The 19,616-nt window shown below is 36.3% G+C and overlaps 2 protein-coding genes across 7 annotated transcripts in view; one reads left to right on the top strand and one right to left on the bottom strand.

The window, feature by feature from the left end:
• FANCC (FA complementation group C) overlaps window positions 1–19,616 on the bottom strand; it is a 263,362-nt gene that overhangs the window by 52,918 nt on the left and 190,828 nt on the right. For all 5 annotated transcript variants that reach the window (XM_049711512.1, XM_049711513.1, XM_049711511.1 and 2 more), the window contains one exon: window positions 6,713–6,877. In XM_049711512.1, the coding sequence (XP_049567469.1) occupies window positions 6,713–6,877 (165 nt within the window). The remainder of the gene's footprint in view (window positions 1–6,712; window positions 6,878–19,616) is intronic.
• Window positions 1–19,616, top strand: part of AOPEP (aminopeptidase O (putative)) — a 539,402-nt gene that overhangs the window by 421,501 nt on the left and 98,285 nt on the right. The gene's annotated exons all lie outside the window — the stretch shown is intronic.

The raw sequence follows: 19,616 nt of genomic DNA, 5'->3' as shown, positions 1-19,616 counted from the left end.
CTTCAAGATTTACACAAAGCTACAGTAATCAAGACAGTGTGATATTGATAAATAGACCACTGCAACAGAGAGACCAGAAATACCTAAGTATAGTCAATTGATTTTTGATAAAGGAGCAATGGTAATACAGTAAAGATTGTCTTTTCAACACATGGACATCCACATGCAAAAAATCTGATTCTAGACACAGACCTTATACCCCTCATAAAAATTAACTCAAAAATGGATCCTAAATCTAAATTTAAACTACAAACTATAAAACTCCTATAAGATAACATAGGAGAAAACCTAGATGATTGAGTTTGGCGATGGTGATGACCTTTTAGATTAAAAAAAAAAAAAAAAAATCCATGAAAGAAAGAATTGATAAGCTAAACTAATGAGAGAGAGAGAGCACTCAAATCTCAAATAAATAAAATTATAAATAAAAGAGGAAACATATTACAACTGACACCATACAAATGATCATAAGAGACTACTATGAAAAATTATACACCAACAAATTGGACAACCTAGAAGAAATGGATAAATTCCTATAAACATACAACCAACCAAGACTGAATCGTGAAGAAATAGAAAATCTGAACAGAATAATTACTAGCAAGGAGATTGAGACAGTAATCAAAACTTGCCAACAAAGAAAAGTCCACCCAGATGGCTTCACTGGTGAATTCTACCAGACACTTAAAGAACTAATATCAATCCTCCTCAGTCTTCCAAAAAAAACAGAAGAGGGAGAACATTTCCAAACTCATTTTATGAGGGCAGCACTACTCAGATACCCAAACCAGACAAGGATACCACAAGGAAGGATAATTATAGGTCAATATCCCTGATGAATATCGATGCAAAAATCTTCAACAAAATATTAGCAAAACAAGTTCAACAATACATTAAAAAGATCACGTACCATGAATGATATTGTGATTTATAATAAGATACGTATTTGGCCTTGGACCCCATTCCTGACACAGAGCTCCTAAAACCCTTGGAATTTCCTAAGTGAAGAGAGCTATTAAGGTATCTATTGTTATGTTAATGAGGTGACTTTTAGACTTCGCTTAAGGGTAGGGGCTGGTTGCCAAGAGAACCAACCATGTGACTAGAGGATGGGAATTTTCAGTCCCATCCCACTAACCTCCAGGGAGGGGAGAAGGGTCTGGAGATTGAATCACTTGCCAATAGCCAATGGTTTAATCAGTCATGCCTATTAATGAAGCCTCCCTTAAAACCCAAAAGGATGGTGTTTGGAGAGCTTCCAGGGTGGTAAACATGTGGAGATCAGGGGAGAGTGGCACACCTTGAGAGGGCAAGAAAGCTCTGCACCCTTTCCCCATACCTTGCCCTATGCATTTCTTCCATCTGGCTGTTGCTGAGTTACATCTTTTTATAATAAACCAGTAATCTAGAAAGTAAAATGTTTCCCTGAGTTCTGTGAGCCATTCTAGCAAATTAATCAAAGCCAAGGAGGGAGTTGTGGGAACCCCCAATTTGTAACCAGTTAGTCAGAAGCATAGGCAAAAACCTGGGCTGGCAACTACATCTGAAGTGGAACGTGGTCTTGTGCAACTGGGCCCTTTACCTGTGCAATCTGATGCTATCTCTGATAATATCAGAATTGAGCTGAATTCTCGAATAGCCTGCTAGTGTCAGAGAACTACTTGTTGGTGTGGGGAAACCTACACACACACACACACACACGTTGGAATTGGGTCCAGGGGCCTAATTTGTTGACCAAGTGGGATTTATACCTAGAATACAAGGATGGTTCAACATCCACAAATCAATCAATGTGACATACCACATTAACAAACTGAAGGATAAAAAAAATCTTATCATCATCTCAATAGATGTAGAAAAAGCATTTGGCAAATTTCAATATCCATTTATGATGAAAACTCTCAAAAAAACAGGTATAGAAGGCAAATAGCTCAACATAGTAAAGGCCATATATGACAAGCACACGGCTGACATCATATTCAACATTGAAAAAGTGAAAGCTTTTCCTCTAAGAATGCCCACTCTTGCTGCTTTTATTCAACATATTACTGGAAGCCCTAGCCAGAGCAATTAGGCAAGAAAGAGAAGTGAAAGGCATTCAAATCTGAAAAGAAGTAAAACTCTATTTGCATATGACAGGAGATACACACACAAACACACATACACACACACACACACACACTAAAGACTTCACAAAAAAACCATTACAACTAATAAACAAATTCAGTAAAGTTGTAGGACACAAAATCAATACAAAAATCAACTGTGTTTCTAAACATTAACAATAAATTATCTAAAAAAGAAATTAAGAAAACAATCACATTTACAATTGCATCAAAAAGGCTAAAATACCTAGGAATAAATTTAACCAATGAGGTTAATGATCTGTTCACTGAAAACCATAAGATTTTGAGGAAAGAAACTGAAGAAGACACAAATAAATGAAAATATATACTGTGCTCATGGATTGGAAGACAATATTGTTAAAATGTCCATACTACCCAAAGCAATCTACAGATTCAATGCAATCCCTATCAAAATTCTAATGCTATTTTTCACAGAGACAGAAGAAATAATCCTAAAATGTGTACGGAAACACAACCCTGAATAGGCAAAGCAATCTTGAGAAAGAAGAACAGGCTGGAGGTATCATAATTCCTGATTTCAAACTATATTACAAAGCTATAATAATCAAAACAGTATGGCACTGGTATACACACATAGATCAGTATACACACATATAGATCAGAACAGAGAGCCCAGAAATTAACACACACATATATGGATCAACTAAGTTACAACAAAGGAGGCAAGAGGGGCTTCCCTGGTGGCGCAGTGGTTGAGAGTCCGCCTGCCGATGCAGGGGACACAGGTTCGTGCCCTGGTCCGGGAAGATCCCACATGCCATGGAGTGGCTAGGCCTGTGAGCCATGGCCGCTGAGCCTGCGCGTCTGGAGCCTGTGCTCCGCAATGAGAGAGGCCACAACAGTGAGAGGCCCATGTACCGCAAAAAAAAAAAAAAAGAAAAAAAAAGGAGGCAAGAATATACAATGTGGAAAGAATAGTTGCTTCAATAAATGATACTGGGAAAACTGAATAGCCACACGCAAAAAAATGAAACTGGACCCCTATCTTATATCAAACACAAAAATCAACTCAAAACGGATTAAGGAATTGAATGTTAAGCCTTCTAAAACCATAAAACTCCTAAAAGAAAATATAGGGGATAAGAATGACATTAGTCTTGGCAATGACACTTTTGATTTGACATCAAAAGCAAAAATAAATAAATGGGACTACATCAAACTAAACAGCTTCTATACTGCAAAAAGCTTCTAAACCATCAACAAAGTGAAAAGGCAACCTACAGAGGGAAGAAAATATTTGCAAATCATATGTCTGATAATGAGTTAATATCCAAAATATATAAAGAACTCATATAACTCAACAGAAAACAAACCCCAAACAATCTGATTAAAAAATGGGCAGAGCATCCAAATAAACATTTTTCCAAAGAAGATATGCAAATGCCCAACAGGTACATGAAAAGGTACTCAACATCACTAATCACCAGGGAAATGCAGATCAAAACCAAAATGAGATACCATTTCACACCTATTAGAATAGCTACCACCAAAAGGATGAGAGATAATAAGTGTTGGTGAGAATGTGGAGAAAAGGGAACCCTTGTGCACAGTTGGTGGGAATGCAAATTGGTGCAGCCACTATGGAAAACAGTATGGTGGTTCTTCAAAAAGTTAAAACTATAACTACCACATGATCCAGCAATCCCACTTCTGGGTATATATTCAAAGGAACAGGAAAGGAACAGGAAAACAGGATATCAAATAGATAGCTGCACTCCCACGTTTATTATGGTATATTCATAATAGCCAAGATATGAAAACAACCTAAGTGTCTATCAATAGATGAATAAATAAAGAAGATATGATATATCTATATCTATATCTAGTTATATATATGCTATATATACATAGTGTGTGTGTATATATACACATATACACAAAATCGGCTATTATTTAGCCATGAGAAAGAAGGAAATCCTTGGCTGTGACAACACGGATGGATACTGAGGGCATTATGCTAAGTGAAATAAGTTAGAAAGAGAACACAAGTATGATACCACTTTATGTGGGATCTAAAAAAGCTGAACTCATAGAAACAGAGACTAGAATGATGGTTGTTAGGGACTGGTGGGGTGGGAGAAATGGGAATATGTTGATCAAAAAGTACAAACTTCCAGTTATAAGTTCTGAGAATCTAATAATGTACAGGACGGTGATTATAGTCAATAATACTGTATTGCATATTTGAAAGTTGCTAAGAGAGTGGATCTTAAATGTTCTCATCACAAAAAAAGAAATGGTAATCCTGTGATGTGAGGGAGGTGTTAACTAACACTATGGTAGTAGTCATTTTGCAATATAAAAGTGTACATCTTAAACATATGCAATGTTATATGTCACTTATATCTCAATAAAGCTAGGAAAAAATAAAATGTAATAAATTAATATAAATTCTGATATTTTCTCTTGTGCCTACATGGAAACATAACAAGAAGCAAGTGCTTTTTTGTCTTATTTGGTAATAATATTAAACATTTTTTTAAACTTTCCTAAATTTTATCCAAATTATTGTAGATATAAATACATTTTATGTTTCACATATTTTTACAAATTTTATATAACATATTTTTAGATTTATTTTATAATTTAATATTTTATTCAAAAATAAAATTTATTTATAATATATTTTCTTATATTAAAAATGGACCCCTGGCTTTACAAAGGAGAATTAAGAGATTTCTCTTCTCATCTCACAGGTGTTTCATCAGGAAAAGATGAAATCAAAATGTCAGAGATTTCTCTGACTTGTGAGAGTGGGACATCTACTCCAAAGTAATGCGCTAAACTGTAAATGAAAAACAAATATGAGGAAAGTTATTTTTCCCTTGGCTTTATAGATGTTAGTAATTTACCTTACTGTGTCTTATTCAATAGAATGTTTTCAAATACTATTATACTGCTAATTAATTGCAGCAGCAACTTGAGACCAATCATTCAGAATCTAAACAAAAAGGAATTAAATAATTCAAATGTGTATGTGATATGTTAATATTTCATCAACAGAACTGTATTTCTGCCTTAAAATTGAATCTCTAGATATGGCTGGACAAGTTGTGTTGCTTGTATTCATCTGGTATTAGCACCAACTAAGGACAGGAGTTTTTTTAGGTGAACTTGGCAATATACACGTGGTACAGAAATACTTGAAGTGCTGAATAACTATTTTGAATCCCATGGTTCTCCTAGAACAACTGTGTTGACATATGCATTCATAGTGCAAAAGCAATAGTGAGTAAAACTGCTATGCCTAACACAAATCAAAGAAGGGACAGTAGTCACTGTATTCTTTACTACTACATACTCACAGTAGAAACACTGCCAGTTTCACATAAAAATGCATTTCATGAAAAATATTAATATAAAATATTGATTTCATTAAATTTTACCCTTGAGGATACTTTCAATTAAAAACATTCTGTGTGGTGAAAAGGTATGCATAAAGCATTTCTGCTACATACCAAAAAATGATGATTGTCTAGAGGAGAAGCACTTGGGCAACTTGCTGAGCTATAAGATCAACTAGCCACTTTTTTCCTTCTTGGAAATTTACTTGAAAAAAATCACTGGCAGACAAACAATCGTTATTCAGACTTGAGTATTTGGCACAAACTTTCTCAAAAATTAGAGAAGTGACCCTAGCACACTAAGGAAAACAACTGACAGTATTTATAACCAATGATAAATTTGAGTTTTTAAGCTCAGAAATTAGAATCTTGGAAAATTTGCTTTCACCAATGTGAGCTTTACAGCTTCCCAACACTTATAAGACATTTCTGATGAGACTGGTGGTGAATGAATGTAAATTTTGATAGTATAAAGTGAAATATGTCAATGTTTGGAAGATCTGCCTAACTTAATGAACCAATATTTTCCAAATGAACCATGTATGAAGCTATAAAATAAGATCCATTAAAAATGCAAGACAGACCAATTGGTTTTAATGTAACAGCATGAACAGCTCATTGATATAATTTCAGATTCCACATTGCAACTAACCTTTAAAAAACCACCATTTTCAATTTTTGGTGAGGTATCCATGTCGAATATCCACAATTACCTGAGATGGCTATTAAAATATGTCTTTAACAAGTACATAACTGTGTGAAGCTGGATTTTCTTCATATACCTCAACCAAAAAAGCATATTGCATCAGACTGAATACAGAAATATCTGTGAGAACCTAGCTCTCTTCTTTTAAGTCAAACAATAAAGAGGTTTGCAAAAATGTGAAAACAATGCCACTCTTGTTAGACAATTTTTTTCTTGGAAAAGGTCACTGTTTTTCATTAAAAATACGCTATTTGTATTAACATGTAATCAATTCATTGTTATTTTAAAATGAAGTGATAAATATTTTTTAAACTTTTGTTTTAATTTCAAATATGGTAAATATTGATAGACAGAACCCACATTTTTTAGAAAGCTCATTGAGATCCTCAATAATTTTTAGGAATGTAAAGTGGTACTGAGACCAAAACATTTGAAAATTGCATTTCCAACATACTAAAGTATTCTAAGAAAAGGAAAAACAAAATTGAATGATAAGGTAGATGGTCATCACTTACAGCAAAAAAGCCTCATTCACAGCATCACAGAACTCAGGCCAGAGCACTTCCTGAGGTTCATGTCCATGGTAGGTGAGCAGAGCCTCTACCAATGGTTCAAAATCTGGCAGAGTAACAAGTGGGACACAGATTCGTGACAGGGACCTTACTCGTTCAGGAGCCATTCTATGGAATAAATAAAATGAGAAATAAGTACCCAAATCTTACAGCCACATGTACTGATAGTTAAAGGCATATAAAATCTTCACGTTAAAAAGGTTCGTGACAGGTCATTTGCTTTGCCCCTCATATAAAAAGGGGTACCCTAACACCATCTATGAACTCTATTCTCTTACACAGTTCTCTAGGAAGAAACCCTTTAGCTGCAGTTCCCATTTTGATCTCTCTCATTGTCAGGACTGTGGCTTAACCCTCTACAGGCACCTCCTGCTTACCATGCCCAAAATAGAACTTGAATTCCTTCCCCAAATGTTCTCTTCCCCCAGTGCTCCCTATCTCATTTGCTCAAGCCCAAACCCTTGAAGTCCATCCTTGATTCCTCCTTTTTCTCTCCTGCCCCTTATCTGATCCAGTGGTTAATACCATTAGTTCATTTCATTACTTCTCTACACATCCATCACTACCACCTAATTCACCATCACCTCCAGCCTGGGTTACTGTAGGGCCCTCCTAATTTTCTCCCTGCTTCTGCCCTCACCTGTCTTGTCTCTCTCTGGAACAGGTCCAGACCCCTTAAAAATTCAGATCACTTCACTTGTCTGCTCAATGGCTTTCCACCTCACACAAAGAACAAGCCAAGTCTTATATTAGTTGCCAAGGCCTTCCATGGTGGGGCTCCCTCTGTTTCTCTGGCTTTATCTTTCCACTCTTACCTTGCCCATTCTGCTCTGGCCTTTCCAGCCTCTGACTACTCCAGAAAAGTTCCTGTTGTTCATTCTGCCTGGAACACATGGTTAGCTCCTTCATCTTGTATAGGTCTCAGCTCAAATCTTACTTTATGTAGGGGAGTTCCCTGACCATCCCATATAAATGCACTGGCTAATATGGTAGCAATCAACCACATATGGCAACTTAAACTTAAACTAACTGGAATGAAATGAAACTTAAATTCCATTCCTCAGTTGTACTAGCACAGATCAAGAGTTCCAACAGCTACATGAGGCTAGTGGTTTACTGTATCAGACAGTGCAAATTCACAAGGCTTGTCCATCACTGCAGAAAGCTCCACTGACAGCAGAGCTAAACATAGTAAGTGTCCTCTTATCTCACTGTGTTCTTCTTCTTTCTCTTACCCTGTTTTACTTTTCTTCACAGTACTTTTCATCACCTGACCTATAATGTATTTGCTTGTTTATTGTTCATGGTCTGTTTCTTCCTGCTAGGACATCCACTCTGTAAGGGCAGGCACTTTTCCTATTTTGCTCACTCCTCTATTCCTAGTATGTAGGGACAACTCCTACTTATAGCTCCAGAAACAGATATTAAATGAATAAATGAACAACTAGAAACCAGGAAGATGAAAGTTTGAGATGTATGCTATTAGATCATTCTCTAGGTATCTTCATATAAAACCATAAATCTACAAATTTAGTCTTTTTTTGTGAAACACAAATGAAACCACAATATAGAACATACAGCTGTCACTCATTTTTTTTTACTTGTTGCCTATTTTTAAAATATATGTGTTTTGTATTTTAACAATATCTCCATTTATGGGCATTTAGGTTGTTTCTAATTTTTCACTATGAAATACTGCTGCAGCAGTATCCTTGCACATGCCTGTTTTTGCCCCCATGTGAACATCTGCATATTGAACTGCTTTCCAAGACTACCAATTTACTTTTCTACCCCTGACAGTGATATTATTCTGGATATTTTTACTTCTTCCTAATCTGGGCAAAAATTATCCCATTGTTTTCATCTGCATTTCCCTGATTTTTTTTTTTTTTTTTTTTTTTGCGGTACGCGGGCCTCTCACTGTCGTGGCCTCTCCCGTTGCGGAGCACAGGCTCCGGACGCGCCGGCTCAGCGGCCATGGCTCACGGGCCCAGCCGCTCCGTGGCATGTAGGATCTTCCCGGACCGGGGCACAAACCCGTGTCCCCTGCATCGGCAGGCGGACTCTCAACCACTGCACCACCAGGGAAGACCCCCTGATATTTTTTGAGATTGAATATTTGTGTGTTCCCCACTTGTATTTCTGCTTCAGTGAATTTGTTTTTAAATTTTTGTATATTTGTCCTATTTATTCATCTAATAAATATTTTTGAACCCTTACTATATTCAAACCTGTTTGCAGTGGTAGTGCTACAGAAGCAAAGACAAGACAAAGCTTAGTAATGAAAAGCATAAAATGCCAGATGATATCAAGTGCCATAATGAAAGTAAAGTACACTGAGGGGTAAGAGAGGGCAAGAATTTACTGAGGGGAGCATTTGAGCAGAGATCTAAAGGAAGTGTATGAACAAACCATATATGTACGTGGGAGAAGGATGTCACAGGCAGATGCAAAGCAAACACGAAGCCCTGGAGTATCTAAGTACAACAGAGTCCAAGGTGGCAAGTCCACAGTGAATGTGGCGGTGGGGGTGGGGGGGAAGACAGGTTTTGAAGAGACCAGTGTAAGAAACTGGGATGTTAGTCTTTTTTTTTTAACTTATTTTTTAGTTTTATCAAACTTACAGATACAACTACCTTAAATAGTCAAATAGCTCTTCAAAGCTTATGAAAAAACAGCAGCTTTTGAACAAGCACTCCCACTCCCATTTTCTGATCTCAGAGGCAACCATTTTCAAGTCTAACTCATGCTTTAGATATTTAATATGTTTTTTCCTGTGGGTTTAGTGACTATTATTTGGCTTGCTTGTTTGCTTTTTTCTTGGCACTGATGATTATTTTAATGCTAAACTCCCGCCCAAGTATGTAATCTCCTTGCAATACGTTCAAACATATCTGATATTCTGCCATTTTCATCTTCTTAAAAGAAATTTCTCTTAGAACCTTCTGACCTATTCCAATCTGAACAGGTTGCTTTTTACTCCCTTTGTACAGTTATCTTGGGACCTCTACCATAGGGATTTCTTTCACTTCTCTCCTGGATCCCATATCTTCTTCTTTCTTGGTTTATTCTTCTTACGTGAGAAAAGGTACAAGAGAGGTAAAGTATTTGAGACCTTGCATGTTTGAAAATATCAGTACTTTACTCTCATACTTGGTTGATACTTTGGCAGATTATAGAATTCTGGTAATTTTTCTACAGAATTGTGAAAGTATGGTTCTACTATCTTTTAAATTTCAGTGTTGTTCTTGAGAAGTCCCATGCTATGAATCCTGACCCTTTATATAAGTCCTGTTTTTACTCCCTGGAGGCTTTTGGATATCCTCTTAGAAATTTCACATTGATGTGTCTTGGTATGCATTTATTTCTATTCATTGTGCTGGACATTCAGTGGACCTTAAATCCGGAAAGATCTTTTGAATTTCTTTGATGATTTCCTACCTATTCTTTTCTCTGTTCTTTCTGGGGACTCTGATTTTTTGGATATTGAACTTCCTAGACAGTTCTCTCTTATCTTTTCTTTCTTATTTTTCATCTCTTGGTCTTTTTGCTCTAGATTTTGAAAGAATTGTTCAACTTTAATTTCCAATCTTTTATTATGTTTTTAATTACCACTCTCTCATCATTAATTTCCAAGAATTATTTTCTTCATTCTCTGGATGTTTCTTTTTAAAAAAAAAAAACAGCATTCTGTTCTTTTCTTAAATTTTATTTTTGTCTTAGGACTCCTTTATTGATTTAGTTTTATTGAAGTATAGCTGCTGTACAATATTATATAAGCTACAGGTGTACCATATAGTGACTCACAATTTTTAAAGGTTATACTCCATTTATAGTTATTATAAAATATTGGCCATATTCTCCAGGTTGTACAATATATCCTTGTAGCTTATTTTATACCTAATAGCTTGTGTCTCTTACTCCCCTACTCCTATATATTGCCCCTCTCCCCTTCCATCTCCCCACTGGTAACCACTAGTTTGTTTTCTATATCTGTGACACTAGCATTCTGCTCTTGTTTAGTGGATATATTACCTTTTATTTTAGTAGCGACTTTTTTTTTTTTTGGCTGAGTTGGGTCTTAGTGGCGACATGCAGGATCTTTTTGTTGTGGCGCGTGGGCTTCTCTGTAGTTGTGGTGTGCGGGTTTTTTTTTTTTTTCTCTCTTTAGTTGTGGCGCAGCAGGCTCCAGAGCATGTGGGCTCTGTAGTTTGGGGCACGTGGCTCTCTAGTTGAGGCGGGCAGGGGCTCAGTAGTTGTGGCACATGGGCTTAGTTGCCCCATGGCATGCGGGATCTTAGTTCCCCGAGCAGGGATTGAAACCACATCCCCTGCATTGGAAGGTGGATTCTTTACCACTGGACCACCAGGGAAGTCCCTTAATGGGGACAATGATATGAATTTATTTTAGATGATCTTTTCTTTAAATAATCTTTTTTTTCTTTATTTTCACTGGTTTCTACTTTCAAGACTATATGCTTAATATATTTCCTTAAATATGTAGTGACCATTGCCCGTCATCTTTTTTTTAAACACCTTAAATATATATATATATATATAAATTTATTTTATTTTATTTAACATCTTCAATAACCTTTATTGAAACCAACATTCAAATAGCATCTCAAGGGTGAAATTCTGTTTCAGCAAAACCAACTTAACAATTTCAAATATATATAAAAACATTTAAAAAGTAATCTTGTTAAAGGTGATCATTTCTCCTTCCCCCATTTTATCTTCTATACATTACTGCACCAAATAAACAGGGAAGACTCTGTTCAATCATCTGCACCAAAAAAAAAAAAAAGAAGAAGAAAAAGAAAAGAAGGGAAAACTGCAGTTTGACCAGTGCCAAATATCAGAAATCACATCAAATCAGAGTGTAATTATAGGCTTAATGTGTTATAACTAAGGCTTTCGATAGTACAGTCCACAAACCCAATGTGAATTCCCACCATTTTAAGGGCTCCCGTAGCTTGACTTTGCTGGACTAAAACGCACAGGGGCCGTTACCTATGATAAATGAAGTGATGCAATATTTTTGGAAAAGTAGAAACGGGTAGTAACTAAGGGTTTACTTCCAGTTATTTCAGCAATAGTCTGGCTTGACCAGCCTGAGAAAGATTACATTTCTGGTTCTTGTTTCTGAGTTGGGCCCAAAGAGGTGAGCTGCTAGTGGAACAGAAGTTATGGCCTGTCATCTTATATTTAACAGTCAGGCACTAAAAACCCAGTAGTGAGTAATATGTGCATTGGTGGGGAAAGCTGACTGTGATCTTCACCATAGGACAGTAGTTTTTAGACTTTTTGAGTTTCAAAAACCCTTAAAAATTACTGAAAGACCAAACAGCTTTTGTTTCTGAGGTTATAACTATTGATACTCATATTTGAAATTAAAACAAAGATACCTAAAAGTATTTATCAATTCACTAAAAGTAACAATAACAAATCCATTAGGTGTTAACATGAATAACATTTTTGTTGAAAAATTACTATATTTTACAAAACAAAAAACAGTGAGAAGACTCTTTTTTTTTTAAATTCTTGGTAAAACTGGATCTCTTAGTTACTTGATTCTCAATTGAAAGTTCTTTTATTTTTAAAAATTTATTTATTTCATTTATTTGTTTTTGGCTGCGTTGGGTCTTCGTTGCTGCTAGCGTGCTTTCTCTAGTTATGCTGAGCGGGGGCTACTCTTTGTTGCAGTGTGCGGGCTTCTCGTGGTGGTTTCTCTTGTTGCAGAGCACGGGCTCTAGGCACACGGGCTTCAGTAGTTGTGGCTTGAGGGCTCTAGAGTGCAGGCTCAATAGTTGTGGTGCACGGGCCTAGCTGCTCCACGGCATGTGTGGTCTTCCCAGACGAGGGCTTGGACCCGTGTACCCTGGATTGGCAGGCGGAACGTTAACCACTGTGCCACCAGGGAAGCTCCGCACTCTTTTATATGTTTGCAAATTTCTTTCCTATATGGCTTGAAAGAAGACAGCTGGATTCTTGTATTTACTTCTGCATTTAATTTGTTGCAATACGTTTTTTTTTGGTTGAACTATATGGAGAGTCTAGCCCCACACAGATATGTAGTTTTAAAAGGGAGGAGTATTATAATAGCTTCTTCACACAATTACACATATTCTCCTTTGATATTACACCAAAATTTATCAAGCGCTGCTCACCCTTTTCCTCCAAGCCTATCTAGGAATGCAGGTAGAGCTGCCTGCCATAGGTCTAGGGGGTTGGTGATGGGTGGTCTCTACCATGAGAAGGGCTGAAATTATCCACAATTTACTGGCCAAGACTTACCCTGAAAGCTGAAAGTCCTCAAACAGACTAGAGTACTACAACAGTTACATCAAATGGATCCTGTCAATGAAAGTTTTGTCTAGGTGAAGAGATGGATTCCTGGCACTTCCTAATCCACCATCTTCCTTGACACCCCTTTTGATCTCTGTATTAAAAGTTAAAAATAAAAAGAAGAAAACACTTGTCTTACTTTCCATTTCTTTGTCCTGTTGTATTATATCCTAGAAGAACTACTCAGCTCAATCTTTGGAGTCATTGTTGGTTAATATTTAGCTTTATCTCCTATTCATAAACTCAACAAACTCCTGTTTATTGAATTTTCTTTTTTTTTCCCCTGTAAGTCTCTTTGGAAAAAACCTCAGCTTATTCCTACTTCAAGGATTTGATAGTTTCTCTTACTATTCTTAAGATAATTAATTATTCATTTTTTATTTAAAAAATCCATTTGCTTGTCCTTGGGAATGCATATAATTGGTACATTTGCATTTTCTGTTTGTTGCATTTGGTTCATTTTTCCCTTATGGTGTCAACTTTTCATGAATGTCTGGTGATTTTCGTTTATTTGCTCTTTCTGGCATTTGGGGTTCCATGTTAGTCTCTCCGTGAGTGCTCTGTTCAGTGCAGCCCGCCTCCAGCACTTGGTCAAGGGTCAGGACGCAGTGCTGGCCGGGGCTGCCAGTAAACTGCATTCTGGGCGTTAGAGCATCCCCACACTGCTGGGAGTTGGCAGTCATCTGGTGCTTGTTCTCCTCCAAAGCCTCCTCTCCCATTCTTGTGGGAAACAGGACACCTTTGTTGTCTCTTTTTTGGGGGCAGCAGATGAGTTGGAGGAGTGTATGAGGGACTAGTCAGCTGGCTGCTATTACTGCAGTACTCTAACAAGTATCTTGTTGGCTGCCATGTACCCTACTACTCCTTGAATCCACCCGTGAAGTAACCCTCTTACAAACTTTCTGGGATGTGATATTTGCTTTGAAAAATATCCCACTACCAACCATTTTAAGCCTTTCTCACAGTTTGTGGGTCATCAAACCCCCCCTTATTTCACAATATTATATATTTCATTGTTAAAATTTCCCTGTAATTCTAGAGGTTGGAAGCATAAAAAGAATGCTAGGACATTCAGGTGCTTAGTTCATCACCTGACTTAATTTTTTAAATTACATTTTCATCTTAATCTCCTGGCTAGATTATTAGAGTTGCTCTTCCTCATAGGTCTTGCACTTAGTCTTTAGGGTCTGTCCAAGTTCTCTATAGCAGAGCTACTCAAAGTATGGTCCTGGGAATCAGCAGTATCAGCATCTTTGGGAGTAAGGCCAAGAAAACTGTTTACATTTTTCCAGGGGAATCTTATACACATTGAAGTTTGAGAAACATTGCTCTACACTTTAATAGCAGTCCCCAGAACTAGATATCAATCTCTAGCAATAATCTGAATACTTTAAGGAAACATGATAGAACTGCATTTCAGGTTTATATTTTTATTAATTAATTCTTACAAATTATTAGTTTAGCTGTATTATTTTCTTGAAAATCAAGAGTAAAATTCTCATAGAGATAATTTTTTTGTCGAGCTACACAATGATATCTTCTTTTGTGTGAACAGTTTGTCTTTTCTCTTTAAATATTCACCCTTTCTAAAACTCACTTCTTGTACTTTACCACTTTGCTAAATGACTGAAGTCTCTTCAACAGCATTTATCTTCCACAGTGCTCTATCATCTTTCTCTAACTTACCGTCTAGGTGGTTTCAGACCTAAAATTTAATTCATGTGTTTTTGAGTCTATCATCTAAGTTGTTAGCAAAAAGACGTATTTATCTTGAGTTGTAAATACGTTAAGTTTTTGGAATATATGAGCTTACTGGGTAGGATAAGAGAAGGGAAAGTTGTATTCGTGTGTGATGTAGGGTGCTTTTTTGTGTGCATATTTTGCACAGAATCTAGCAGAATGTTTTGCATAGAGCAAGGGCACTATAATGTTTGAGAAATTGAAAAATATGCCTGAGAATTACATGCACTCATAATAAATCCAGAACTCTGAAATATAGGAGGACAGAGATGATGATCTTGCCTCCACAGCCTTGACTCATCAGTCCTCCTCTTTAAAAGACCTATAAGTACAACTTTTCTCTCATTATCTTAAAAAAAAGGAGGAGAGTCAGAGACTATCACTGGTAACTGAGTGGGTGGAAAAGAGGACCTCAGCACCAAGGGCATTCATTTATCAAGCGCTGAAGCTTATGGGCTGCAGATTGTATCTCTCATTAGACTGAAAAACATCCAAGATAATTTTCCTGAAAAATTCTAAAGTCTCAGGTAAACTGAGGTAGCTCTTGGTTCTACCAAAATGCAGGCAGGCCAAATGATAATCTTCTGAAGGGCTGCAAATGGCTCACAGCCTTCAAGGCTCCCTCTTTTGTCAGAAGCTTGCCAGAGAGCAGAGATCCAACTTCAACCAGAGTTACGCAATGTTTTCCAGACTGGATTACACTAAGCATTAGGTCTTGACTGATTGCCAGAGCAGCACTTCCAAATGATTTCTGCACAAGAATTCAACTACAGAAGGCTCAATGGTAACCATATACTGCTGGAGACATCCTTCCTATGTGGTTGTACTGAAGTTTCCAAACCATCTGCAGCAAACCATAGAACTACAAGATAAACTGATGATGCTCAGAAAGTCCACAATGTTGCTCCTTCTAGACAGTTTGTAGCAAAGAGCAAGAGAGATTTTAAACATTCTGTCATTGGATTGTTGATTTTACTTGGTGGCAAGTGAAACTCTATTTAAAGCACTATGACAAGATCGTTTATCAGGCGTCTAAAAATAATGCAAAAAGAACCAAACAGATTTTCCTAATTTCTCCTTTTGTTCCACTGACAATTTATGCATTGATGTTATTACATTAATTTCTATATTTTCTATGAGGCTTTCAAATCTTTTGAAATGAACTTTAAGCATTCAAGTGGCAAAAAGAAAAAAAGTGTAGAAACCCTCTATAAAAAAACAAACCCCAGAAAAAAAGCAGTATAGTATCATTTATAAGCAATTTAAGTTTGAGAGTCTTTTGGTTGTTTTAACATTTGAAGCCATGCAAGTAGAAGGAAAGTAATGATAAAACTCAAGTTTCATAAATAATAGGAATACCTGGATCCAAGTGTATCAGAAAGTAGTTTTGCCCACCATGCTGTAATCAAATTAATCTTTTTTATTAAAAATGTACAGATAACTTCAGATATATAGTAGGATGAACACATTGTTATGATACATATTTTAATTATTATAATAACTTATTACAGCAACAACTGTAATGGCTCCAGCATGTTTGGCAGCTCTTTCAAATATTATCATGATGTCATTCCACTAACTGATTTCACAAGATCAGTTCCTACTCAAGACAAGAGAACACACTTGGTTCAATTTATAATTCACTAGAGAACTGTAGATTTAAGAGTTCTGAGTCTCACACAAGGTTTTACGGACCCGGGTCTTATCTGGAGGTAGAAGAGAACTTCCTGGTTTTAGGTCTTAAAAGTAGGATTTTCAAAGCTCTCTCTCTCTTTATGAGACTCAAAAAGTATGTTGGGTATCAAATTCCTTTTTAAATTCAACCTTCTGGTAAGTATAAATGAACCTAATCCAAGAGATTGGATTTCCCTAAAAACATAACACATTCAGAAAAATACCCACAAGAAGTTCCTCTTGTTGAATTCTAAAATTCTCTCTAAAAAGGGAAAAAAAAAAAAAAAAAACTCCATAGAAAACATCATTCAATAGAGCAAATTAGGAATGTATCGATGTGTCAGTGTCTAGAGGACATTCTATTAGCACAGGCATCTCATATTCTTGGTAAATTCAGTTAAGAATTTTACTAATTAAATCACAGATTTGCCTTGACTAAGAATGCTCTAAACTACTAACCAAATTAATCACCATTTTATCCTTGCTGCTGCTGCCAGCTGGGGTGCCAGCATGGACTCCCTTCAGTGGACTTTGCTCTGCGCCAGGAAATTTGTCCATGTTGTTTTTAAAAAACAAATATCCTTAATGAAGAAACAGTCATGAATTTGGAAATGAACCTGCCCCACAAAATGGCCCAATCTGGTACAAACGGAGCCTCAGCTATAAAGAGAGGATCTGCTAATATCTTCCAGCAGGCTCTCCTGATTGTGGTCAGCAGAGTTTAGACACTTTTCTGAACTGCTGTCTTCTCTTGTCCAAAACTGAGAACAAGAAAAGCACAAATAATTCTGAGAAAAATGTCTGAAGAGACCAGTATAATTAAATAATGGATAGAGTGCAAAAATATGTAAATAAAGGGGAAAAGTTGCAGAGAGGAATACATACTAAGCTATCTAAGGCTGATTAAAGATGATTATTTTTTCATGAACTACACCTGCTATTTTGGAAACAAGACCTGGAGGCAGGAAATCATTTCTTTATTTTGAATATTATCTAATTTTTAGCATTTTACTAGGTAACACTGCATTTTAGTTTTTAAAACTTTAATTATAAAGTACTTATGATGTATACAAAAACACAGAGAATTATTAAACATCAACTGTATACCCACTACCCAGATCTTACAATGCTAACATTTATATTTGATGTTTTAAGAAATAAAATGTTTCAATTACAGTTGAAACACCTTTCTTCTCATCCCATTTCCTCTTCCAGGAGTTAGCACTCCCCTAAAATGGTGCAGATCATTTCTGAATAGTTTTTAACACTTTTACTTTATATGTAAGTATTGTTTTGAGTGTTTTGAAATTTTACGTAAGTAATGACATATTACAGATATCTTTTTGCAACTTCACTGCTAGTCTGTTCCATGGGTCTACATGTCTGGCTTTATGCCAGTAGCAAATTATTTTGATGAATGTAGTTTTGAATTATGTTTTGAAATCATGGAGTATGAAGCCTCTGGTTTTGTTTTTCTTTTCAAGATTGTTTCAGTTATTTGGAGTCCTTTGAGATGCTATATGGATTTTAGGATGTTTTTCTATTTCTGCGAAAGAAGAATGCCATTTGGATTTTGACAGAATTGCATCACACCTATAGACTGATTGGGTTGTATGGATATTTTAACAATATGGAGTCTTCTAATACACGAACACAGGATGCCTTACCATTTATTTGTGTCATATTTAATTTCTTTCATTAATGTTTTGTAGTGTGCAAGTCTTTTACTTCCTTCAGTTTATTCCTAAACATTTTTTTCTTTTTGACGCTACTGTAAATGGGATTTTTAAATTTTCCTTTTTGGATTGCTCATTGTTAGTGTATAGAAACAAAACTGATTTTTGAGTGTTGATTCTGTGTCCTGTAACTTTGCTGAATTCATTTTTTAGTTCTAACCGTTTTCTTGTGGAGTCCTTAGGGTTTTCTGCATATAAGATCATGTCATCTATGAACATAGATCATTTTACTTTTTCCTTTTATACTTGAATGGTTTTTATTTCTTTGTCTTGCCTAATTGCTCTGGTCAAGACTTCAGTACTATGTTGAAAACAAGTGGTGAGACAGGGTATCTTTGCTTCCTGGTTTTCAAAAAAAAGGTTTCAATCTTTCACCAGAGAGTCTGATGTTACCTGTGGGTCCTTAACATGTGGTCTTTATTATGGTTGAGGTAGTTCCCTTGTTCCTAGTCTTTTGAATGTTCTTATCACGAAAGGGTATTGAATTTTATCAAATAATTTTTCTATATCAGTGGAAATTACTGTGTCGTTTTGTACATCATTCCATTAATATGGTGTATTACATTGATTAATTTTTGTATGTTGAACCATCCTTGCATGCTAGGAATAAATCCCACTTGGTCATGCTGCATCAGCTTTTTTTTCTTTCTTTTTTTTTTTTTTTTGGTACGTGGGCCTCTCACTGTTGTGGCCTCTCCCGTTGCGGAACACAGGCTCCGGACACGCAGGCCCAGCGGCCGTGGCTCACTGGCCCAGCCGCTCCGCGGCATGTGGGATCTTCCCAGACCGGGGCACGAACCCGTGTCCCCTGCATCGGCAGGCGGACTCTCAACCACTGCGCCACCAAGGAAGCCCTACATCAGCTTTTTAATGTCTTGTTGAATTTCTTTTGCTAGTATTTTGTTGAGGATTTTTGCATCAATATTCATCAGGGATATTGGTCTTGGTTTTCTTTTCTTGTGGTATATCTGTATGATTTTGATATCAGGGCTGGCTCCATAAAATGAATATTGAAGTATTCCCTTCTCTAACTTTTTGAAAGAGCTTTGGGAAGGACTGGTATTAATTCTTCTTTAAATGTTTAGTAGAATTCTCCAGTGAAGTTATCTGGTCCTAGACTTGTCTTTGTTGAGAGGTTTTTGATTACTGATTCTATCTCCTTACTAGTTATAGATCTGTTCAGATTTTTAAATTTATAATTCAGTATTAATAGGTTGTACGTTTATAAAAATTTACCCATTTCTTCTAGGTTATTCAATTCATTGGTGTATAAAAGTTCATAGTCTCTCTTATGATTCTTACTATTTTTATGGCATCAGTTGTAATGTCTCCTCTTTCATTTCTGGTAT

This window comes from Orcinus orca, chromosome 6 (genome assembly GCF_937001465.1).
Source record: "Orcinus orca chromosome 6, mOrcOrc1.1, whole genome shotgun sequence".
Classification (NCBI taxonomy): domain Eukaryota; kingdom Metazoa; phylum Chordata; class Mammalia; order Artiodactyla; family Delphinidae; genus Orcinus; species Orcinus orca.
This window is presented reverse-complemented; position numbering and strand designations above follow the sequence as displayed.